The sequence below is a fragment of the Loa loa genome (genome assembly GCF_000183805.2).
Source record: "Loa loa unplaced genomic scaffold supercont3.553, whole genome shotgun sequence".
Classification (NCBI taxonomy): Eukaryota; Metazoa; Nematoda; class Chromadorea; order Rhabditida; family Onchocercidae; genus Loa; species Loa loa.
The window spans coordinates 7,273-31,229 of record NW_018108733.1 but is presented as its reverse complement, the minus strand read 5'-3'; the positions used below and the strand labels follow the sequence as shown (position 1 = coordinate 31,229).

The 23,957-nt window shown below is 35.7% G+C and overlaps 5 protein-coding genes across 5 annotated transcripts; 3 read left to right on the top strand and 2 right to left on the bottom strand.

Moving 5' to 3' along the window:
• Window positions 1–321: 321 nt before the first annotated feature.
• On the bottom strand, window positions 322–1,543 carry LOAG_04492 (hypothetical protein; the record flags this gene model as incomplete). Its single annotated transcript, XM_020446612.1, has 5 exons — window positions 1,381–1,543; window positions 1,219–1,285; window positions 801–877; window positions 567–683; window positions 322–417 (listed from the first exon to the last, which is right to left on the bottom strand). Exons 1-5 carry the CDS (start codon window positions 1,381–1,383, stop codon window positions 322–324), a joined length of 360 nt encoding a protein of 119 aa, XP_020303077.1. The 5' UTR covers window positions 1,384–1,543.
• A 2,783-nt stretch (window positions 1,544–4,326) lies between these two features.
• LOAG_04490 (atlastin) lies at window positions 4,327–8,363 on the bottom strand. Its single transcript, XM_003140028.2, has 14 exons — window positions 8,190–8,363; window positions 7,859–7,996; window positions 7,447–7,600; window positions 7,195–7,373; window positions 6,963–7,070; window positions 6,784–6,876; window positions 6,563–6,701; window positions 6,152–6,279; window positions 6,006–6,062; window positions 5,786–5,857; window positions 5,466–5,624; window positions 5,202–5,373; window positions 4,897–5,063; window positions 4,327–4,727 (listed from the first exon to the last, which is right to left on the bottom strand). The coding sequence occupies exons 1-14, from the start codon at window positions 8,307–8,309 to the stop codon at window positions 4,665–4,667; spliced, it is 1,749 nt and encodes a 582-aa protein (XP_003140076.1). The 5' UTR covers window positions 8,310–8,363; the 3' UTR covers window positions 4,327–4,664.
• A 1,253-nt stretch (window positions 8,364–9,616) lies between these two features.
• Window positions 9,617–9,808, top strand: LOAG_04488 (hypothetical protein; the record flags this gene model as incomplete). Its single annotated transcript, XM_003140027.2, has 1 exon — window positions 9,617–9,808. The coding sequence occupies one exon, from the start codon at window positions 9,617–9,619 to the stop codon at window positions 9,806–9,808; it is 192 nt and encodes a 63-aa protein (XP_003140075.2).
• A 3,135-nt stretch (window positions 9,809–12,943) lies between these two features.
• LOAG_04487 (hypothetical protein) lies at window positions 12,944–15,349 on the top strand (the record flags this gene model as incomplete). Its single annotated transcript, XM_020446609.1, has 6 exons — window positions 12,944–13,091; window positions 13,258–13,429; window positions 13,621–13,830; window positions 14,197–14,381; window positions 14,779–14,905; window positions 15,196–15,349. 6 exons carry the CDS (start codon window positions 12,944–12,946, stop codon window positions 15,263–15,265), a joined length of 912 nt encoding a protein of 303 aa, XP_020303076.1. The 3' UTR covers window positions 15,266–15,349.
• Window positions 15,350–16,974: 1,625 nt separating this feature from the next.
• LOAG_04485 (hypothetical protein) lies at window positions 16,975–23,486 on the top strand (the record flags this gene model as incomplete). The annotated part of the gene is made up of 19 exons (XM_020446608.1): window positions 16,975–17,160; window positions 17,272–17,375; window positions 17,656–17,748; window positions 17,877–18,030; window positions 18,152–18,268; window positions 18,475–18,543; window positions 18,769–18,867; window positions 19,130–19,255; window positions 19,505–19,608; window positions 19,703–19,873; window positions 20,004–20,184; window positions 20,400–20,559; window positions 20,731–20,810; window positions 20,913–21,030; window positions 21,155–21,316; window positions 21,443–21,572; window positions 21,850–21,916; window positions 22,596–22,769; window positions 22,871–23,486. 19 exons carry the CDS (start codon window positions 16,975–16,977, stop codon window positions 22,949–22,951), a joined length of 2,376 nt encoding a protein of 791 aa, XP_020303075.1. The 3' UTR covers window positions 22,952–23,486.
• Between the last annotated feature and the right edge of the window lie 471 nt (window positions 23,487–23,957).

The window sequence follows — 23,957 nt, the reverse complement described above, 5'->3', positions numbered from 1 at the left end:
ATTATTATTATTATTATTATTATTATTATTATTATTATTATTATTATTATTATTATTATTATTATTATTATTATTATTATTATTATTATTATTATTATTATTATTATTATTATTATTATTATTATTATTATTATTATTATTATTATTATTATTATTATTATTATTATTATTATTGATAATGTATTCACTTTATTACGACGCTTTTCTGTCCATTACTGGGTAACTTTAAAAATGATTATCCTGAATTGAATTTTAAGATACATATCCAGGATTAGATGCAACATTGGTATGCAATACGTCACTGACAAAATGATCAAAAATTTAAGTGATCAATGATTTAAAGAACTGGTCAGGAATACTTTTTACCATGCCTGTTTCATCAAATCGTTTACGATCACAGCTGTCGATTACATATATCTAAAAGGCAAAAATATCATATAGGTTGTTAGTAATCCAAATAAAATTAGGCAATGAAGTTCTCAAAAATTTCGCGAACTTTTATTTCAGTTTTTTCCTCTTGAAATGAAATGAAAGTTTGCAAAAAAAAAAGAAAATTATGATATTACCAAAACATCGGTATTTTCGAAATAATTTTTCCAGTACGGACGAATCTTTCGCTGCCCTCCAATATCCCATACGTTCAATTTCACATCATCTGACACTACGCTTTTAATATTGAAGCCCTAAAATACTGAAATGCAGGATAACATATGAAATCACCAAACGCTATTATTACAAACGAAAGATGTGGACAGAGAACAAAAAAGATGACTCTTGTCTATCAAAAAATGTAGATGCACCTGCGTAGGAGTAATATGTTTGATATCCTCCGAAGCTAAGTGCTTCAATATTGTCGTTTTACCGGCATTATCCAAGCCTGAAAGCGGTTAGAAAACGTGACAAAATTTAAAGTCGATTCCTCATACAAAAAAAATAAATAGATCGATAGGAGCCTATGCGCAATATGGCTGACATAAATTTGCGCTGTTTCGATGATAGATGTGATTCAATAAACCGAAAAATCCAAGATTGCGCGGTCATACAATAAACCGACAATCTTGATCATTTCGTAAGATTTGAAGCAAGTCACCATATCGCAAAATTCATAAAGAAATTTAAAGCAAAATTTTCCACATGAGTAGCAGTGAAAGAAAACAAACCTTATTCCAGACTTTTCGCGAATTTATAAAAATTATTAATGAAAATAAGGGAAATTACCAAGCAACAATATCCTGAATTCTTTCCCTGGCTGATTTTTGAATTTTCTGATCAGTCCAAGTAAACCCTGTAAGCGGTAAGAAAATCACTGGAATGGTTTATCAGATAATTTATCCAGTACATTGGATATTATAAATGACTCATAATAATAATTACCATTACCATTCAACTGCACATCCAATTTAAAAAGTTTCTTGCAAAATTCTGGAAAGCAGACGATTCAGAGAGTTTCCAAAACAATGAAGCCCGGTTCAATTGAGTTTGTGGCCCAACAAAGTGCGTTCAAAATTTGAGACAGATTTAATGAAAATTGAGCGATGATAGCAATAAGCTTTGTTATGTTGGCAAGATGCAGATAGTAGGAGGAGTTGATAGAGTCAAGTGTGGTTAGTTACCATAGTGATGAAGAACTGAGCCTTACATGACAACTTTCTTGGAAAAGCCTATTAGCCAAGTTATAGAACAATTTACTTAGTAACACATTTCACAGATTTTTCACGGTTCTGGATTTTATCATCTGGAGATCAAGGGCGACCGTTGTTCACAACATCCGACAGACTTTGCTACTGTTTCTCAATCGTGATAAGTAAGCCACTTCAGCAAAAACATAGGATTGCTTTGGCATAGAAAGTGACACACATAGAGAGTGCAGTGAGAAATAAGGAACTGAACTGGATTCAATTGGATCAAATTAAATTAAATTTTTATAACTCTCAGCTACTTTATAGCTTTGCTTGAAGGGTACCAAAATAGAAGTGAAAGACTTCATAAATGCACGGCGTGGACTATAACTCAGCAGGTTGTTACTTCCATCTTTTAAAAACGCATTCTTTTATCATAATGCAAGGTCACGGGTTTGAATTTTATGAAGAAATGCTCAATACATGGATACCCCTTTGGAATGTACCTTGGAACTATAACAATGGTTGTCCCTGAAATCACGAAGAGATGCAGTGAATCATTAATTGCCTTGATACTGCTAGTGTAATGTATTGTATGTGTGGATATGTCGTGCAATGTAAGCTAAAATTGTACGTCTATTGTATCTATTTGCTCTAGTAAAGGCGGTAATTGTGATCAGAGACCTCAGAGCTGTGTCAGGATCTCTTGATTCGAGGAAGAGGAGGGTCTGAGCACGAAAATCATTTGGAAAGATGTATTTCGCCGAGGTCGGTTGGATATAGGATATTAGGGTCATTCGGTTTTCTTTGTTCTTACCGTTTTCGTCATTAAATTGTTTTATCAATGTCGTAATTGCAAATCCGGTGTTGTATTAATAAATATATCGTAATAAAGGTTTAATTACCGAAGTTTGAGGTACTTCCAACTAAAGAGCAGAAAGAACCCTCAGTCTTTGCCACGGTTAAAGAAAATCGGCGACGATAATAATTATGACATGCTCCGCACAAAAACTGTAATGTTAGAGTCGAAAATTTGAAGCAAATAATCTGCCTTACTTCGAAGGTGAAAGGCATACCTAACTAATGCCCATCCAGTGGCTCACTCAGTGGATCTTTCAGACAGGATTTAAAATTGTAGGCTCTAAATAAATTTTGTGGAATAGGCGACAATGTTACGGCAGAAAAGTGTTTATTTCTCTCATAATTGCTTACAGCAATTGTATGAAATGCGAAAGAAAAACGAACACATGTTTGCATCGACAGTAAATTAGTAATAGTGACAGCAATAATAACCCAGCGACAAGATCTGTCACCTTACAAATAATGAATACGAAATAGAGGTAGGAAATCTTTAGAGCATTACCTACTTATATTTGTCCGAAGAATTCTGAAAACACTAATTTCACGGCCAACTTTAATTTCCCTTTACTACTATCTGAAACTGAAGTCTGCAAAAATTCTCAGGAGTTTTGGAACTGGATTTAAACATAGCTCTTGAATCAAGTACACTGAATTCCATATTTTCCTAAAATAAAGCAATAAATAACACCAAAAACAATTATTATATAAGTGGAAATGATCCTTGACATAACTTCATCAGTTAGTGGCATTGATGGAAAATGACAAAACAGAGCTCCAACATCCTTAATAAAAAAAGGACAAAGATCAACTATACGCTTCATGCAATAAACCCAACAGAACAAGCCTTTGTAAGCCCACAGAAAAAAACTACCATCGTCGCACTTTTCCATTAAGATCACGAAAATTATGAACAGTAACATGCATCAGTGTATCACGATCACTATCAGTGACTGCTTTTTTTGAAATAAAGAAAAAACTCAACACAACTAAAATAGCACACAGCAAGAAGCATTAAATCAAAAACGGTGAAAGCCGTTATCCGGTACACTCCAGAACGGCTTACATTGTTTCACATTCCAGAACTAGCATGACAGAATGAACCACTAAAATCTATTGATCATATATATTCGAATCAAAGTCCGAATGCAGTGCAGCATGGAAGAACTTTTTTTAAGCAAGGAGAAGAGCTTCTACTACATTCTGAGGTTTCGAGATCCAAATTGCATCAACTTCAAAGTCCTTCGCCCAGCATTTAGAATTTCAGAAACCTATATGAACAAATTTTCAATAGATCGAGAGCACAAGTATTCAAACTGATAAGAATAACGGATAAATGCTGGTGGTTAAAAATGATGACGTGCCAAAGTAAGCATTTTCTGAGTCATATGCGAAAAAAATATTTTACAAAGTTTTTGCACATACCGGAAAACAAGGACTTTTTCTGGCCAAAAATATGAAATTTTTTTTTCTGGACTTTTCAACCTAAGCTATCCGATCTATCCGGAAATAGTAAATCCCGGTAAATACGGGAATAAAATGTGCCCAATATTTCGACTACAACTCAAAAGGAAGACATTTCAGAAAAAGACCATAATTTGCACATTTACAATATGCGAAAAAGGATTAAGAAAAGTTACATTGTAGCTGATTTGCGAAAGATATGAAATATTACAAAATTTACTAAATGAAGTTCTAGGATGATCATGAATAAAAATTACTCTCATACAGTAATTATGGAAATAATTTTTGAAATTTTATATTTGAATTTATAAATTCATTTCCAAACATTAAATCACATCAGTAAATTGAAATTGTATCTCAATCGTTATACATGTAAACAAAATTTCGGAGGTTAGTTGTCTTACAACTTAAAGTTCTGAGCTCTCAATTTTTTACATCCCGGAAACATTGGATATAAATGAAACAGAAATAAGGGCACAGCTCGGTAAACAGATACAGAAATTCCTAACACCAAAACTGACTGGCTGTGATGAATTACAGTTCATTTCAGAAGAAAACAATAATGGTTAATGGACCAAATTACACTTAAATCAAGAAAATGAAACCAAAAGAGGAGCAATTAATTAAGACAAGAATGATTTAATGTAACTGAGTACGCTTTGCTACTTTGTCATTGCCAGTCCCTTGCAAAAATTACGAATCTATAAAATCTTTAAAACGCTTTCAAGAATTCTTCTTATTATCCTTTCGATCGCCTGCATGCCTCCCGTGCAATGCTGTGCCGTTCTGAAAGTCTGATTAACTTTAACTAGAAGTTTAATTTATATTTTGTACATTTGCACATTGGAATAAGTTCTGGGGAAGATCCGTTACTTCTTAATAAGAAATCAGATAAGCATACATCTGGAATGGATGTAAAAAACAAACAAACAAACAAACAAATGACAGGTACAACCTGCGTTAATCGGTGTCCAATAGCGACGGCACGGTGCATACTTTCTTGAGTCAATGATGACAAAAAATTATGCCATGCCCATGTAACTGTATCGTCAACCATAACACCAACATCCCTCAAATTACCACTATATCTCGAGTAAGCCCATATACTAAGTGAAACAACTGCTGAAAATCAAATTTTAAAGCGTCGTAATTCATAAAATTAGAAATACAAATTGGTTCATACGAAATATAAATTGGTCCACAACAGAATGCAATATATGAATAATTTACCGTGACAATTAAAATTCAAAACCTACTAACCAACACAGAGTGCAGCAGAAAATAAGCCTGCAATTGTATCCAGACCAACTAGCTGGAAAAATTCCTGCATCACATAATCTACGATCATAAATGTTACCAACACAGCAGGAGTTCGCATCGATTTGAACAAATTCTTACTATTATTCACTTTAATAAAACTTTCGTACTGCTCCTGTAGAATGAATGTATTGATCGATAAACTGTTTTACATATGTGCTTTATGCATTGTTCAAAGGTCTTTTAAAAGTATAAAAGAAAACATACTTCGATATCAATATCTAATCTTTGCAAGAACTTTTCGGAAAATTCTGCACCACCCATTTTTCTAGTTGCTTTGAATAGTTTAATGGCCTCTTTGTAACACCGTTCGTGCTCTGCTGCCAAGTCTGCTGAACTCATGTAAGGTGCATCACCACCACACACCTGTAAAACAGATCCCAAATAAAGCAAGCATGGATTCAAAAATCCATGAACCTGTGCCCAGCCAAATGGAAAAGTTTAATCTCATGTGAAGGCACGATTTGACGAAAAAAAAGAAAACCACGAGCAAAAAATTATCGGCCATCAAAAATGAAAACGCTCACATCTTCCATTCTCTTCACGTAATGAGCTTTAGAAGTTGAAACTGCTGCCAAATTATTTGCTTCCGCAGTAGCCTTTAAATAAATAAAATTATTCGATTTTGATCTACTTTGCCTTTTCCTAGACTTTGCAAATATTCCCCCAAAATTCCCTACTTTTGAAATTTTAGATTTCTCAACACAATGCCTTTCAACTAACAGTTTGAAATATAGAATAACAAACCATTAACATTGATTTTGGCTCTGGCAAGTCTTCTCCTTGAAATATTGTCATATAAGCCTATAAATAAGACACCAATTTTTTCCTCGTCTCTCTTCATTTTTTTATTTCAGAAACTTTAACTAAACGTAGAGAAAGAAAACATTCACCCTGAAATACTCCACAAGTTCGCGACAAGTTATCTCTCGGCCATTAATTCGCTTTAATACCAAATTATTGCAGTCTAGCAAACGCGGAACAAAAGAACGTAACTGTTGTTGAAATTCATTCTCAATATCTATAATATGATGTCTTGATTCCACAAAACCTGACCTTAGTTACTTAAAGCAGTAACGAAAGTTTTAAAAGTTCAGACCTTTTCAAAAAAAAAGCAAGGAAAAGTCAAGTAGTGACTTTCGTCATCACTGAATTTGCGAGAGAAACCAGTTAAAACACTGAAAGTGCAAAAAGGTTTGTAGAAAAGCCAAAAAGCTGAGAGACGAATACAAAACAATTTGTAATAAGTCCAATTATTGGAAGCAGGGGAAAAAGAGAGAGAGGTAAAAAAATTTGATTCTTACCACTTATTTGTCCACGGAAAACTGGACTTGTGGAGACTCGAAGCCCAGGATGGGGCATTAGGAAACATGATATCTGCTCAAAACATGAACGTATATGCCGTCGTAACTGTTGCAACTCCAGGTGTTGTTTCTCAGAAACCTATAAAGTGGGTTTCTACTTTTAAATTAGCTTCAACAGATTTTCTACAAAATAATTGTAAATCAAAGAATATATTATCTACCTGCAGACGACGTTCAAGTAATCGTTCACCCCCTTGAAAGCCATATTCTGCTTCGTATGGGAAGCTCCAGTCACGTACCATGAATAACAACGACTAAATTTACGAGATAAATTAAGTAAAATAATATTGGACTTAGGACATTCAATAATAACAAAAATTCAAAAATATTATTCTGCTACCTGAAATGGCTTGGCTGATGCGTTTTCCAATGCCAGCCTGCCGTATTCGGTGAACAGCTGTAAATGCTGCAAATCGTCCTCCTGCACGTTTTGACTCAAATTGTAAATCTGCAACAAAAAATTTTTAGCATTGCAAAAAGTTTTTTCGAAACTACCATTGAATGGCCATGGGAAATCTCTTAGAAGCATATATCATAGATGACAACAATGTAAAAACTAAAGCAGCATAAACCTGCAAAGAAGAAATCATAGTTGAAAGGGCAAAAATGGTAGCACAATCTTTTACGGTACTCTGGCTATCAAAAGCTCCCTGAGTATCCATCAATATAACAGCTGTATCTTCACCATCACGATTGCGCATAATAAATGGTCGAGACCATACTAAGATACCACTAGTTTCACGTTCGCTACCTGAAAACACAAAACTGAGTTTCTGTTTACTTGTTTATTAAGTCACAAACCATCCCCAAGGTAATCCATTTACCTCCTCGCCAACTAAATCCATCCAAACTATCACCACCATAAATCCACTCTCCAGAGCGTCGCTTTTCTTCGGAAGCACCCAAATAACGTAGAAAGAAATTCAAAAGGAAACTTTTTCCTTTTCGAAACGCGCCTGCCACGCTGATTACAGACACCTGAATTGTAACTTATATGGATATAAATCGAATTTAGAACTGTTCTATATAGTTCAGCACAGCTAAAGTTTTATTCGACTTCTGGAGCACTTTGTCTTCTGTATAATACTAAATCTTAAAGGTTTAAATTCATTAAATAAATTTATTTAATACCAACAACGAAATAAACCTCGGAAAAACGACAAGACTATTGTTTAATGACTTAATTAATATCATATAATTAATAATTGTATGAAGCCTAGTTTACTTGCTACATACTTTCTTGTCGATAACATCTGAACTTAAAAGCACTTTTTCAAGCGCTGCCTCATCCAAACGAAACTGGTGTTGCTCGTCAAGAGTTTCAATGACTTGTACTGGAGCTGGATGATCTGGTAATGGAAACGATTTCGACGTCTGAAATTTGAAGCCAAAAGAAAAAAATATTGAAGGATTGACAATTTGCAAGAAAACCATAAAACACCCACACTAATGACACACTTCACATACGAAAAGAAGGAAGCAAAAACACGGCTTTGCCATTAAAATAAAAAGAATGTTTTTAATCTCGAACTTTCTAGACTCCCAAATGCAATCAAAAATGATATACCTCTTCCATTACTTCACCGCTCGATCGTTCAAATTCGAGACCGGTTACTACATTGTTGCTGTCACCTTTCCTTTCCCAATTTGGTGCAGCAGTAGTGAATTCTGTTATTAATCCTTCCATTTTCACTGCTGATGCCTTTTCCTCTTTCCTTCTGAAAACACCTGAAATCTGCAAAATTTTCCGTTTTATATTTGGCCAACAACAGAATAATAATACACAATTGTCGAAACTCAGCAAACTGAATCGTACTAACGTACAAACTAATATCAGGTTAATTTTGCAGAATAAAAAAGGATGTTAAGGCAATGAAAGTATGAAAGTACAAGAAAGTAAAAAAAGCTAAGAAAATGTTTTATATCATCAGTAATTGTGCAAGTATATGCAGAACAGTTTAGATTACTATTAAATTATCTAAGAAATTAATTGTTCTGTCCCGTTTAACAAGTCATTAATAACAGGTCCAAAAAAAAGTCAGCGAGGAAATACCTGATAAGCAAATAAAAACTTTATTTCAATTATGCTTAAAAACCAATGAGCCAAACAAATTTCAAACCAAACCAGCAAGAATTCTGCAAAATTAAACGTTATCAAAAACGATATCAATGATCTATTCAAGGGTGAATGGCGGTAGTTCGCTCTAATACGAGCAAATGAATGATGTCGACAAAAGTCATTCTTCCCGATTGTTTTTCAATTCAACATTTCATCGTCCCCCTCCTTCTCTCTCTCCCTCTCTTCCTCTCTCTCTCTCCTCATCAATTTCTTTTCCCCACTCCACTGCACTCCGTCACGTGCAAAACGAACAAAACAATGAGATAATAAATAACATCTGCTGTTCGGGATATCTTTTCTATTTGAGAAAAAGGAGTGGATAACACTGCCTGCACATTTTGCAAACTCATTCTACACGATGATCAATGGAAATGACGAGTTATGATTCTACCAGCTCTAGAGCAGGGAAATGACGGGAACGGGGAATCACACCCGGGATGCTGATTTAATCTACTAATTACAACCAAAATTTCCACTGATTCCACAACTAGACTTAAACTGACCTGAGTCCTTGCCCTCTTGGAAAATGCGTTAGTAGATCGAAGCCACTAGATGGTTTGATATATGCCAAACAGCAATGCCGGTCTTTACATGCATGAATATAAGGAAAATTATCAGCGAAGTGACCAAACATACGACAGTATCGTTCAACGCGACATAGCAGCTAGCGTAGTGCTCGAACATCTGTTAGGGAAATGGCAAAGTGTCTCAAAAGGATGTCTCTTTGTTCAGGCTTATTTGCAGTCGCTCAATTTAATCATTACTTGATTTGTTCAGTGGTGCGTACAGCTAACAAAATAATGGTAGGAGGCGAAGCATAGGAGAAGGTCATAAGTCGGTGTAAGTCCACGCAAAGAAGATCGGGAATAGCAATCATGCCGTGCATACCTGCCATAGCTACCATCTTTACTGCACGTCCCCAGCGACATGTCATCTGCTACGGTGATTATGTCACACCTTCGGACAAAGTCGGATCAGGAACTCCGTCAAAACGAATAGCTCATGCAAGCATCATAAGCGAAGGCGGCCGAGCCAGCAGTGGTAAAGTGCGGTGCAAGTTGTCATAAATAAGCTAGTTTGGATTTTGGGCAGATTAATAAACATAAGCATTTATGCTTCCCTCAATGCTTTCTCCTCAGTACAGCGGAGATGTCCGCATGGGGAAGAGAAAGGAGCTACTTTCCGCCACTATGGAAGTAGGGACGGAGACGGGGATGAGACCATATAAAGTGAGAAGATAACGTGGGATGTTTTCAATTTAAACCGGAAACAAACGAACTTCTTGTGAGGTGTAATTATGGTTATCGTCGATGACGACTTCTTTCACGTGGGAAGAAAGCTGGAAATACGGCGGTGCAAATGAAACATTGAGCTTATGTAGTGAGAATACCCTGAGGCAAAGTGGAATGGTAGTTCAATATGGTCACTTTATATGAAATGTTATTGTATCTGTTGCTTAGATTGGAATTGCTGATTGATAAGGTCTTCGTCATAACAGCACAAACGTCGACATTCATTTTTTTTTGTTCTGAAACGATGAAAAATGGTTCCTATCTATTGTGCTCTTCGTATCTGTTATGTCAATGAATACATTTCGGGAGAACAAATGGAGAAACTGGAGGTTTTCAAATTCTCCATAAGCCGATCGATGATCAATAATTAGACAGTGCTTACGTAGTCGTAACGCTCGCAAATAATATGTAGGGTTTCTAGAGCGTTGTTATGCAGCAGCCTTTTCCGTTTGTTTTTGAATAACAATTCGTATTTTCAAGAAGGGAAAAGTTAAAATGAAACTTTCTATTAATTACACTTTCCTTCCGCAGTTTCCGTCTGTTTCGATCAGAAATCAGTTTTCTCTTCAGGGATATGTCAAGAAAAGCACGATAAGTATTATCCACCCACAGTCAGTTGACGCTACTGTTAGGTATTTCTGCTATTTGCTTGCTCTTTATATATTTATCTCAGGGTAATCTGTAATTTATGTTTCCATCATTATAGTGCAACCATCATAAGTTCGAGACTTTTGTACAGATCTCATACTACTGCACTTGATACTGCATCAGAATATATGTGGAAACCTGCTTGTTGCTAGAAAATTATTTTTGCCTGTATTTAATGAGAGGATGAAGTTTAGGATGACTAATTGTTTGCTATGCTTTTACGTTGGATGACTAAAATTGTAGCATCTTGACATAAGCAGTAGAACTGTTACCCAGTAATTCCAAGGTTATCCCAGTAATTTAACTTACAGAGTTCCTGTGATGATAGTTCTTTGGCGAATCAAAATGTTTCTTACTGTCTTGGATGTTCAGTACAAAATTTTGAAATATGAAGCACGTCTGAAGGTCTATCGGATATTCTAGGGGGTTCTAGGATACCGTTTACTTTTATTATAAGTTCCAACTACAACTTTTTTGAACAATTGCCGGTTCTTGAGTAATTTCACATCATTTCTGACGGAAAATTTCCTTTGTCATGCAAACTCATTTTCGTAATCCATGCCTCAAGTTTATGCAAAAATAGATTAACCAGTATTATATCAAAATAGTAGAACTGGACACAAGTTTTCTTATCAGTATCATGTTATTCACACTTTCAGTTCACATACCAGTCGATGAAAGTCCACTTTATAATTATGAGCACTCTTGACAGTAATTCTGGTCAAGTGTCACAGACTTCCATGCCATTCGATAGGAAGTTTCTCGCCCTTTTACTTTGTTATTCCAATAATAGACTTTTCCGGTTATTTAGTGTGGCACGCCGCTCTGCATCGGAATGGGTCAAAACATAATCCTCAGAAATGTGTAAGTGGACTGCTAAATAGATGGATAAACAGCTATTTGGAAGCATTTATAGGTTATGGATTTGTTAACGCAAACTTTATTATTTACAAGTTCTGTCCAAAGGTAACGGCAATGTTACATAACTTACAGAAAAAGGAAGAATGTGGAAAAAAGGGCACGCTCAGGATATATTTGCACGACTCTTCGCCGTTGAGAATGGGCGGCGAACAAGCACAGCAAGTCATCGAATTTTTCAAGCTAAACAAGGATGACGTTTTGTTTAGCTGAAGTCAAGTAGTCTTAACTATTTACAACGGCTATTAGCTGTTGTACGTGACTTGTAGTATCGACTTGCCTGGAAATCCTAAGTATTTTTCTTTCACCTTTATATTCATCTCAACTTTTGTATTGCCTTCTGTCCTCTTCACGTGCTCTGCATGAGAATGCTTGAAAGGGAAGAAATCACCGATGAAAGTTGCCATTATTTGTTGTTTGCCCACCGTGATATTGCAAAGTCTACTCACTTCTCCTTATTCCGCTTTCTTTCCGTATTCATCACCATCTTTAATTGTTCAATGTTAAGAGAGCGGTGGTAATCGAACTTCGTCACCTATAATTCGATCATCGCATTGCGGTTCAATGTTTAGGACCATCTAATCCTATTTCAGGACCCACCCAGTTTTTAGATACTTTGTTAATGGATGATGATAAGTTGAACTAAAGTTCAACGGTAAATACAGGCGATTTTGTCAAGGAACAACTCGTGACGTGAGGCAATTTCAGATGACCATATGATTCCGTCTCCTTCTTTTGTGTCTTTCCAAGATGGTTTTGCGGTTCAGCGTTCGGGACCATCTAATTAGCTATTTCTAGTCGAAGGTTAGACAGATATTCTCTAGGAGAAGTTAATTGATTCCTGCAGAGCAAAGCCACCGCCTAGCAAACTGCCAGCTATCTCGCGAAAGGACCGATCCACCGACTACCACTCACCATGTGTAGCCACTAACTATTTTGCACTAAACAGCAATCGACAGAGTGCTGAATGGCCAGAAATCAATAAACTGTGCCATTCTTTTACTGCTAATCTTGTTTTAGTGCTGTTAGGAGCGTTTGCTGACGGAGGAGTGGGAGCGGGGGTGTCATGGATCTCATCCAGAAACATTGTCAACCACCAGACGTCATTTTCTTTTGTCATTGACCCCGATGGTTCATAAGGCTCTGGAGTTTACCCTAGCATATTTGTTGACTTCCACCAGGTTTGGAAGGAACCCTTTTCAGTTTGATTTCGTTTTTGCTGATACAAATCAGGTAGTATTAGGCCGTTGTTATCTGATTTAGTTATTATCTGTGTGTTTCCGCTCCTTCCTGCTCTTTTCATTTCGTTCATTTGTTATTACTGTTTTAGGTGAACACAGCAATATGAGTATCCGGTCGATGGATAGTCGTTTGGAAGTTTTGCGAAATGGACAAGATATTGCCAAGAAAAGTCTGTTGTACAACGCTGGCTGTACACAACAACAACAGCAGCAGTTACCCAGTGTTGATGTTGATAATGAATCTAACAAATGTCAGTAAGCGTAATACAGTTGGAACCGAGGGTTTTTCTTTATTTGATATCTAAATCCCAGACACTTAAGTGTTTCGTATATAATTAGCTAAAGTCGTCAATATCAGTATCCCTTTTGTTCTTTTCCTCCGGTTTATGCACATGTAAATTTGTTCATATTTTTAAGCGGATTCATGGGTGGAATTGGCTAGTCCATCATCACGTGCATCAATGGTCAGTATAAATGGCGGTGACAATGGTAGTGTGATATTGGTGGATAATGACGGAGTGGTTATGAGCGCTGATAATACGACTGTGGTTGTTGGTGGAGGTAATAGTAGTCCTTTCAGTCGACTCAGGTAATTATTATTCCTTCATATCTACATATTTCATTTAAACTTATTAAAATAACGTCTTACCGATTTTATACGTAGGCTTAACAACTGATGAACTAAATTTCATCTTTGATGGGAGAGATGCTCCACATGTAAACAGAGAAATTTTATATACTTCGAGGCGAGTATTTCTTTCATTGTACAAATTTTTGCAGTCCGATCAGTGCCTGCAGTGCTCCAATTGAATTGGTTATCGATGCTGGACAAGTTCATGGCGGTGATACAATGGCTGTTCATTATTATACTCGTCATGGACCAGGACGTTGCACTGTTGCAACTACTGGAATCACTGCACTGGGTCAAGGAACGAAGAGAACAGCGGAATGGTTAGAAGATTACAATAGTCGACCGGAAGTGCAGAGAAGGTTAGTTCAGCTGAATGTCGAATTGTTAGCAAATGAAATGAAATTAGAGTTAAAACCGAGAAATGCTGTGCAGAAGAGAAAATTTGATATCTTCCATTCATCCGATTGCATTATTTGGTGCTATCTTCTCAAAGCAATGATTCCTCAAGCGTTCAGTCAAATTGCATTTAAATATAAGGAATATGACTTTTTGATGCGAAATACTTTAGTTCTTAGTAATGGATGAATTTTTGACTGAAGCAACTTTAATTTCGTTGCTCTTCTTTCCACATTGACTCTCTTCATTTATAACGGTGTTTAGTTTTCATTTCCGGATTGATTTTAATCCATGTGTAATTTGCTACTTAGTAAATACAAAGTTTCTAGTGGTCCTCAAGCTCCATCACCTGTGGAAACTGAAATCTCGACGCCGCCAAATAGTCTTGTCCCTGGATTAGACGTTGGCGAGCTCACTCAGAGCAGCTGTTGTGAAGATGAGGTTGAGGAATTAAGCGTCGAGGATGATGGTGCATACATGTGCAGATGCCGAAAGGTCGTATATATTGGACAAGGTATATAATTATCTTCCTATATTCTTTTGCATAATTTAGGTGAATCTGTCATTCACTGCATTGTTACAGTTGCGCTACTTGATAATTGTAATAGTCTGGAAAATGCCAAATGATTTTTCATAAATCTTAAAGCATGCTGTAAAACATGCTGCAAAGGTTTTTAGAACATCATTGGCACGTTTATTAACCGAGGGTGTATTCCTTGATCTCTAGATATGTTTATGTTTTCATTCCGGCCTCTCACTCCTCTGTTGAACTGTATTTACAAACTTTTTAAGAAAAATAGCGTAGGATTTTTACGAATTACTTCATATGCAAATTTAAACCTTTTTATTCTTGGTTTTCTCCTCCACTCCAAAACCCAGTAATAGGTTTGACATAAAGTAACATTTTGTAGAATCTTATGGAAAAGGACGCTGGGCCTTTACTGAATTGCTGGGTATAAGTAATGGTAATGGACGTCGTGCATTGATGCTTTATCTGGTAACAAATTTAGTTACCCTTGCGATTGGGTTTGCCGTTGGGTAAGTATATATTGCTTGCTTTTTACTAACATTTTTGCATGCTTAGATCCACTGCTTTATCCATTTATGGACGTCGATTTATTCATCAGTTAACGTATATTTAGGTACCTATTAACTTATCCTCATATCTGTTAATATCTGTTTACTTGTTTACGGGCTCATTTATTTCACTTTTTTTTTCTTTTTTTTTTTTTTTAAAGCTAGCGAAAATGATAGTTTGGTTCATCCGTTTTACTTAAGTTCACAGTACTGCCAATCCATTTCTTCAAATATTTTGGAAATTTTTTCAGATTGACAGTTGGTCGAAAGTTATCGGTGCTGCCACATTTAAGACATCGCCACATATTTGATTTTAACTAAAAATTCGTATACATGTTGTATTCACATTTCTTCTACTCATTATGATGCACTTTTTTTATAATTTACACTGTTTCGGAAGTTCCGACTCCATTTTTCAGTTGTCCTGAAGTTTTCACAACGTGTAGAGGGTGATTGCTTTTAAAACTGCCTTGCGAACAATTTACTTCGAAAAAAAATTTTAGGTAATGAAATAATCAAGGTTTATAGGATTGCTTTAGTTGAAAATACAAAGTCACTTTGTTATATGGAACGAAAATTTCAGAGATTTGTTATATAGCTGGGATCTACTTTGCTTTTAACTTTTAACACGTGAGTCTTTTCTCTTCATTGCGAGAAATGCGGCATTTCCCGATTTGTTTTCTGGATTTGATTCTTTTCTACTTCATCTTTTATCGATATAATGATGCATTGAACATAACTTGGGGAGCAGTATCAGCGGTAAGCTTGAAATGCTTAGTGTGTTTATTCATTATTCATCCTGAGAGTGGCTTGCTGACCTGTTCATCAAGTTAAACGCTGGAATCGAACATGATGCAAATCAAAGTATATATTCAGTATTGGGTGGATTAGTATATTATTATGATGTACAGAACGTAGCATACTCAGATCATAGAGTATGTTGATTCTGCTACACTGATGTAAATATCCTCGTACAAATCCAAGTAGCAAGTCATTTGATTTAGAAGTATGTTTGATTTTCGACGCTAGAGTGATTAAAACTAGAAATATACTTGAATCTATTATAAAGGTGTCAAAGATACAAAAATTCTAATCCATTATTCCTAATTTTATTTCGGTTGCACTTTGTGTCTTCCACTTTCGTTTTTGTCGAGATTTCCATTTATAGCGAGCTAGTTGTACTGGGATCTTTTTGTTATTTCTTAGAATTGTCACCCTGTCCGTTTCCATTCTAATTCTTCTGTATAGCAGTGGTATCATTCTTTGAAATTTAGCTAGAGATGCACCATCCGCGATGGCGATATAGCATTTTCGGTGTTTCCCAGCGTGAGATAAGGTAGACATCAATTGAAAAACTCAACCTGCAAGGTAGTCAGGTTCCATTATTGAGTGAAACATTGATGGTGAAATAGGTAGCTCCCCCACTGCTTCAAATTTAACTACCTGATGTTGCCGTTGCCTTCCTATTACAGTGACGATTTCCGTCCCTTTTACTTACGTCCTTTTGGCATTAATGTGCTATACTTTCGTTCTTTCACTTTTACGTTGTGTTTTTAAAGTTTTTTTGCGAAACGATTTGCTATTAGTCGCAGGTGTGTGATCAATATGTCTTGTATATTCTAACAATAAATTTCTATTCTCTGCTGACATGTAAATTAAGGTGGAGAGTTTACGCAATTTCCATTCAAATATGAAGACCTTCGGGTATTCGGAGATTGTCTGGAACATAACGTATTAGAAGAACGATAGATTTCTCCCTCGATTTTGTGGTTGTGTTACCTGATGTCCAGCAAATCTGCGACTTAGGCTTTATGATGGTACCACTGGTGGCCCGTGATATTGTGTAGACAATACGCAGTTAGAGAATACGTTCTTATACTTGGGTGCATGTTTGCCAAGGGGTTAAGACAGGTTTTGGATATTCCCTCCAGTAGTCGTGCGAGGTTATTTGCCATCAGTATTAAACTGAAAAATTTAAACCTTCGGAAGTTGCTTCATTCTTTAACTGCGCTCACTTTTATTCATATCAAATGGTGATGCAAATGCTAGCTTCAGTTTCAACTGGTGAAACTTCGGGAGCGGTTGAAGTAGTGGATGAATCCGAAGATGTTGTTCTAAACTATCCGGAAAAAATGAATGAACTGGGTGATGGCTTTGTAACCAGGCATAAACAATTTGAACAAAGATTGGAAGTGCAAGGGAATAGTGGAGAAAAGGTTAAAGAGATGTGGTCCTTCGCATTTTTAAATAATTTCATGCAGATTACTGAGTTTGTTGATTATAGGTTTTGATTTTTTTTTCTTTTTTTCTAATGCGAAGGATTACAGCCTTCGTTAGTGACTACTACGGCGGAAACTGTGGCAGAAAATGACCTGGAGAAATTTGCTTTATTGTACGACAAATATAACACACAGTGCAATGAATTAGAAAGGTCGCCAATTTGTCATTGAGTAAATCAGATCAAGACCTTATTGTTACCAAAAACTGCACTGGTTTCCCGTGGGCCAAAGATTTCAGAAAGTATTCGGAAAGTTTCTCCGATTCTTGATTCATTTAACTCATAATTTTCTTTTTTTTTTTGTTTGTAGGTCCACTTGATTTGAAGACGCCTATGATTTGTTCTGATTACCTTCTCGGCCTTGAATCGATAGTTAAGCTTCATGCAGTTGACCTGAAAGATTTGACTTTAATTTTGAATCCCCAGTTTTCAGATTAGAAAAAGTAAACAGTGAACTGGAGGAGCAGTTGCAGAAAGTGGAATTAGAATATGAAAGTATTCAGGAAGTGCTTAGCACCTGCCGAAGGTTTTCTTTTTCATCTAACTTGAAGCACTCGCTGTCCTATCTTCTCTAATAGTTCGGATCTATCAGAAGAAATCCTGTACATTTCAAGTGTGCGACATGATTCCATGTATATCTTACATTCCTTCTAGTGAATTCTCTACTCATCGTGAAGGTTTGGAACGTCAGATAATGGAATTGGAATTACAACTGAAAATGACTACTCAGCGTGCTGAGGCACGTGAGCAACATTATCAAGAGCGCATAAAACAAAATGATGCAAAATGGAATCAGAAATTTGTGCAGGTATGTTAATTGCAGCAGCTCTTTATTCCTTTGAAAGGAGTTTGGACGGATTGAAATTTTGGCATGGTTACAACTTTTTTAGAAGTTTTTCTAATTACCCACAGTTTGTTTTTCAATGCAGCTGTTGAAAAGGACGGAAGCAGTCGAAAAAGAAAAGAATGATGCTGTATGCCGGTATGCAGCAAGAGAAACACAGCTAATGCGCTTACAAGCACAGATAGAAGGACTAGAAATGCAGGTATATTTTAGTGTTTTTTTTTAAGAATGCCTATACTGTTTTAAACTGGAATGCCCGTACTATTTTAAAAGTCTTTTGAAATGTGCACTTTATTTTTATTTTCAAACCCATTATTAAAATTATATTAACCGGTCATTTGGTTAGATGCTGTAGTAGCTTTTTAAAGTGCTTCAGGATTATTTTTGAAAAATTTTTTTTTGTTGCAGAAGAATGTGCTATCAACGGAGAAAAATACATTGCAGAATAGCACTCAATTTGAATATTTGCAGAGTATGGTGGGTTCTGAATCTGATCGAAAGGAAAAAGTCTTTTTTTTCAAAGGGTTTTTTAAACATATATTTAGATTCACTGATCGAAAATAAGATATGATGGAAAAGCATTTATTGGTTTGACTGGTTTCTACAAAACTTTGTAAAATTTTTCAGAGCTTTTGTAGATTTAATAGAATTTCGAGATTTCTCGAATTTCTCGAAATTTGTTCCTTGCTATTCTGTTTTTAGAAGCATTCGCTAGCAGAAGTGGAACGACAGTTAGCATTCGAAAAGGAGGCTAATAAAGAACGTGAGGAACAACACAAAATGACTGTCAAACATTTAGAAGTTAGTTCTTTCATTGAAAGTTCTAAATTTGTTCATGTTTAGGGCATCAATTTCTCTGATTGCTTTTTTTCATGATTCAACTTTTAAAATTCCTTCCAAAAGATGCTTCACATGAAAATGGTGAATATTCAATTCCCGTTGAGTCACATTTTGATTTTTTACTAACACTTCATATCCAGTCGAATATAACCATATCTGTAGGGACATTGAACACAGACCTTATTCAATAGGAAAATGGTCTTGCCTTTTTTATCTTTTTTAGGCTAGTCAAACGGTACTTACAGAATTGCGCTCTCGTTTGGAATCCATGCAGTCTCAGTTAGCGCTGGAACAAGTGGAGAAAGAAGGATGTCAGGCGAAACTGAGGTCGACACAAGCAATGTTGAAGGTTTGTTTCTACTTTGATCTTGTTATAGCCTACATTTACAGTAAATATTTTCAAATCTGAGAAATATTTAGCAGATCAACTTTTTGGACGACTGACGGGTCTTACGTTGTATTGGTCTCCACATATGTTGTCTTTTCTACTTTCCCCGTCATATGTGAATTATCGAATTTAATAAACTGTGATGGCTTAGAATGGGGTTATTTTAAAGACTGGCATTTGTTATTTGAAAGATGTATATATCAAATGCAGACGTTAGAACAGCAGTGCGCTGAGGAAGTAGATGCAGCGATAAAGAAAACGAACAATCAGGAAGAACTATACAACAATGTATGTGACGAGTTGGCTTTGCTTAGGTGAGGCTGGAACCAATTTGTCGTTAGCAAGTGCACATAGTCGAATACCTAATTGAACATTGTAAATGTATTTAGAAACGATTTTTGACTGCAGATCACGTAATTCCACTATCTCCCAGCAGCTCGATCACGTTGTACAGGCAAACGCTCAGTTGCAGGCAGAATCTCAACATCTAAATCAGAAATTGGGACAGGCTCATCAAACTTATCAAGTTGCTATGAAAAAATTAGAGTCTCTGGAGGAAATGCAGATACAATTAAATAAGTTCGTTTTATGTGAACTTCACAATGTTAAGCAATCGTGGACTTCTGTGGCTTGAAGTTTGGGTTAGCTCAGTTTCATTTTGGCTTTGTTTTACAGTGTGAACTTATGCAAATTTCATCTTTCTTTGCAGTGATTTACGCCGTGTTAAGCTAGCCGAAATTGCTGCAATGGACGCAGTTGCAGAACGTGATCAAGCGGAAGCGGAAGCGGTGGAATGTCGCAAGCAGGCAGAAAGGATGCTCGAAATCACTGAGCAATTAGCAGATAGGAACTCTTCACTAACTTCAGAGCAGGAAATTCTCAAATTCAAGGTTTGATTTCATTTTTTGCAAAAATCAGCAGTCAGTGTGCATTTCTTAATCTCAGATTGCACGACGCACATTCATCTTTATATGTAGTAAATTTATGATTGATATCATGACATATTGTTAATATATTATAAATATGTAGATTTGAAATTTGGATTTGTGATGCCTTCAAATCCAGGTATTTAAATTCGTTCCATTTATTTTTTTCTCAATTCTAGAATTCGGAACTGAATCAGCGGGTGAAGGCATTGGAATCTTCTGTTTCAGCATACGAAAAACATATTGTAGAGCTGGAACGTGAACTAGAATTGTTGAAAGTCGATAGTTCTGCAGAAATTGGAACGCTACGACAACAGATTGACACAAATGTTGCTAAAGGTTCTTTTGTTAATTTCAAAGTTTGTTGTTACCAGTTATCATTTTCAAAATCCTAGTGGGATCATCCAGACCGGAGGAGTGGGAACTGAACTTGAAAAGAAATGTGTAGAAGAATCAGATCTTGAGGTTGGAAATTTGCAGCTTTGTTATTTGTAAATCTTTGAATTATAGAGCAGAAGTTGAATGAAATAATTAGTGAACTTCGTAATGAACAAGAAATATTGAGGAAGAAGAATTCGAGTTCTCTGAAGGTTATTTTTTCTGGAAAGTCTGTCAAGTGAATAATTTTTGGTAGAAATGTGTTAAAGTAAATTTGTGCTTAAGCCTTGCGAATGATTTCACGTTTGTTATAGGAATTACGCGCTGAAGTGCAGCATTTACGTAAGCTACAATCTGGAAGTTCAAATTTATCCCCACCAAGTGCATCAGTAGAAGATAATTTGTCACTTACTGTGCTGCCTAGCAATAGAAGTATCATTTATTTATCTTTTGAATATTTAAGTTTTGTTTTATTAATGCTCAATTTTTAATCGGTTTATGCCATAATATAATCAGAAAAAGATTGATTTTCATTCAATTGTATCATAATTTACAGATACAGTGGGTCCATCCACTTCGTCACGAGCATCATCGATTGCATCGTCCACTGATATATGTTCGCTGGCGACTGGTTATACCACTGTCTTAGTCAGTCGAGCTGCTGCTCATCAAAGAGAATCTCAGCAGTTCCTAGCATCACCATCATCAGACGGAACAAGTAAGTGCAATTATGCTGTGACATTCTTTTCATAGGTTTATCCTTTTTTGTACTTCCTTTACACATTTGAAAACCGCATTAAAATTAAAATTGGTTTGAAATTCGAAGGACTGAATTTTGTTTCAGACCATGTGCAACAGCAAATGATTGAGAAGATTGTGAAGCTACAACGGCAGTTGGTTAGACGACAAGATAAGATAGAGTTTTTGGAAGAACACGTTCGACAATGTACACAGGAACTATTGAAAAAAACGAAGTAAAAAATTTATACCTTTTTATTTGATAAGGGAGGAGGTACTTCTTTGCTCCAGTAATTTTTCTGGCTTGGTAAGTTATATCCATCATAATTTTGGTGCTTTATTTCATAACGTAATTAATTTATATGAAGTTTTTTGAATAATAGTACAAATTTTGAATAATAATAATACAAAACTTGAATAATAATGTCAGTACGGTCGGCGTCGACATCGTATTTTGGTTATTACTGTTTTAAGACGATGATTATAAACTTAACAAGATTTGACGTATTTTAGGATTATTCAAAATTATGCATTGCGGGAAGAGGCATCTCTGTTGTTACCAGAGAGTGACTTGAATAAGGTAGGACTTCTTTGTTTGGTTATTGTGTTCATTCTTTAATCCAGTGATCGTTATTGAACGATATGAAGTGAATTTTTGTTGTGCATTAATTTTGAAATTTGTTTACAGTTGCTGGAAATTTGCGAAGTTACCGAAGTAAGTTAGTAATGTTGTTTTTATTTTGCAGTTCTCTCAGCCACGAATTCAGGGAAGGGTGATGATTATTTAGAAAGGATGAAGATTATTTGAAATATATCTGTAATTGAATGTGGGGTTAAATTTGAAATTAAGGCCACTTTTGTGAAGGTATGGATTTTTTCTTCAAATTCGGAAAATATAAAGATTTGCACGATGTTGGATTGGAGAGACCTGCTGTACTGCATAATGCTGTAAATATTTGATAAAAATAACGAAGAAAGTTTTTTCGGTTGATAAGAACGCGGACAGAAAATCATATAAATACTCCTTTGTATTTTGTTGTGACCGTGTATTCCGTCCGTTCATTATTTTGTATTATATATGCTGATAAATAATATGGAAAACAATGACGATCAAGCCTTCAATGTCAGCAAGTTTTATAATGGCATTGTCGATTTGTTCACTTCTATAAAAACTTTCTCTATTTGCATGAAGTTTCCAGAATATGCATAGTTGTTTTCAATTTCGTTTTACTTCTCCAAATAACTGGGGACTTTTACAGATACCACGTGGACCCAGTGGTAGTAGTAGTACTTCGTCCTCTTTAATCGGAAACATGTTTATAAGCAGTGCAAATGGTGCCGGTGGAAAGTCTGAATTGAAATTTGCAGCGGAAGTAAACTCACGTCTCCAGGCTGTGCTCGAAGATGCATTGCATAAAAATATCACACTTAAGGTAAGAAATCATACAAATACATGACTGTAAATGACAGGGGTTTACCGATAATAAAAAAAATTGGGTGAGTAATTCCGAGAAAGTCATCCACTTTTCTGCAGAATAACATCGATACCTTGGGTGAGGAAATCTCTCGATTATCACGCGAAAATCGGCAGCTGGCGCTTTCCAAGATTATGTAACAGTTTTTCGAAAGTTGCATTAAAAGGAAGCATTTCTGGAAACTTTCATTTTAAAAGGAATAGAAATTTAACGCATTTATGAAATGGCAGGCAAGTCATTCAATTTTATGTCGTCCGGTAGTTTGATTTCTTCGAATGTCGATATTATTTTTGGGGTTAAGGAAGTAAAAGTTTCCTACTAGTTTGTATTCTCTACTAGCATTCTTGAATCCATCCATTTAAAAAGAATTATATTTCTGGTAATGCTTGAATTTTTCCACAGAATGGTTAAAAACTGCATGTAAAGTTGGTTCACAAAGTAGAAATCTGGAGAAAAAAGTGGGAACTCCGTGGTGCCGGCATTTCTGCTCTATGTACATCTTATATTGCTTGCTTATTTTTCTCATTTTTGTTAAAATTCAGTTGTATGGTTATTTTCTGTGATGTTGTGATTAATTTTTCATTTTTCCTTTGCAAAATTGCAGTTCACTTGTATGAGCATGTTTTTGTAATATAATGAATTGCTTATATTTTCATTTGCACATAAATATTTTTGCATCAATAGAAAACATTACATAGTGAAACCAGCGACTGAATCATTCTGAAATATAGTGGATAGAAAGGTGTGTATGTTCCTGCAGAATCAATTTGGGGCTATCCAGATGCTGTATACATTTGGAAGCTTCCATAAGTTCTAAATACTTTGGGCAATCAAACTGTAATCGTAGGCTTATGCTGACAATGCTGACTTTTGGTTTTCAAAGGATTTCAATTAATTTAGGGGGATGGCCTATTTGATGACAATTCGGGACCACGAGAAGTGTATGTCCTTGTTCACTTTTGGGAAATCAGGATTGTTGGAATATTACACCGAAATCGATGTTTGTGACGTCGAATGTTCATCAAACAACACTTTTCCTGTGGTTAAAATTGAGTTACAATTATTTGCCCACGAAAAAAAAAACTATTACTGTGCGGATAAAAAAAAAACTGCAGCAACCTTCGTATATCTTTTGGAATTAGCACT

Excerpts from the sequence above, each read along its gene's own strand:
- LOAG_04490 (XM_003140028.2), bottom strand. The coding sequence starts at position 8,309 with ATGGAAGGATTAATAACAGAATTCACTACTGCTGCACCAAATTGGGAA. Across the intron at positions 7,997-8,189 it reads GCGGTGAAGTAATGGAAGAG|ACGTCGAAATCGTTTCCATT; the intron begins GTATATCATTTT and ends TTCAAATTTCAG. Across the intron at positions 5,064-5,201 it reads TTCTGCTGCACTCTGTGTTG|CAGTTGTTTCACTTAGTATA; the intron begins GTTAGTAGGTTT and ends TTTGATTTTCAG.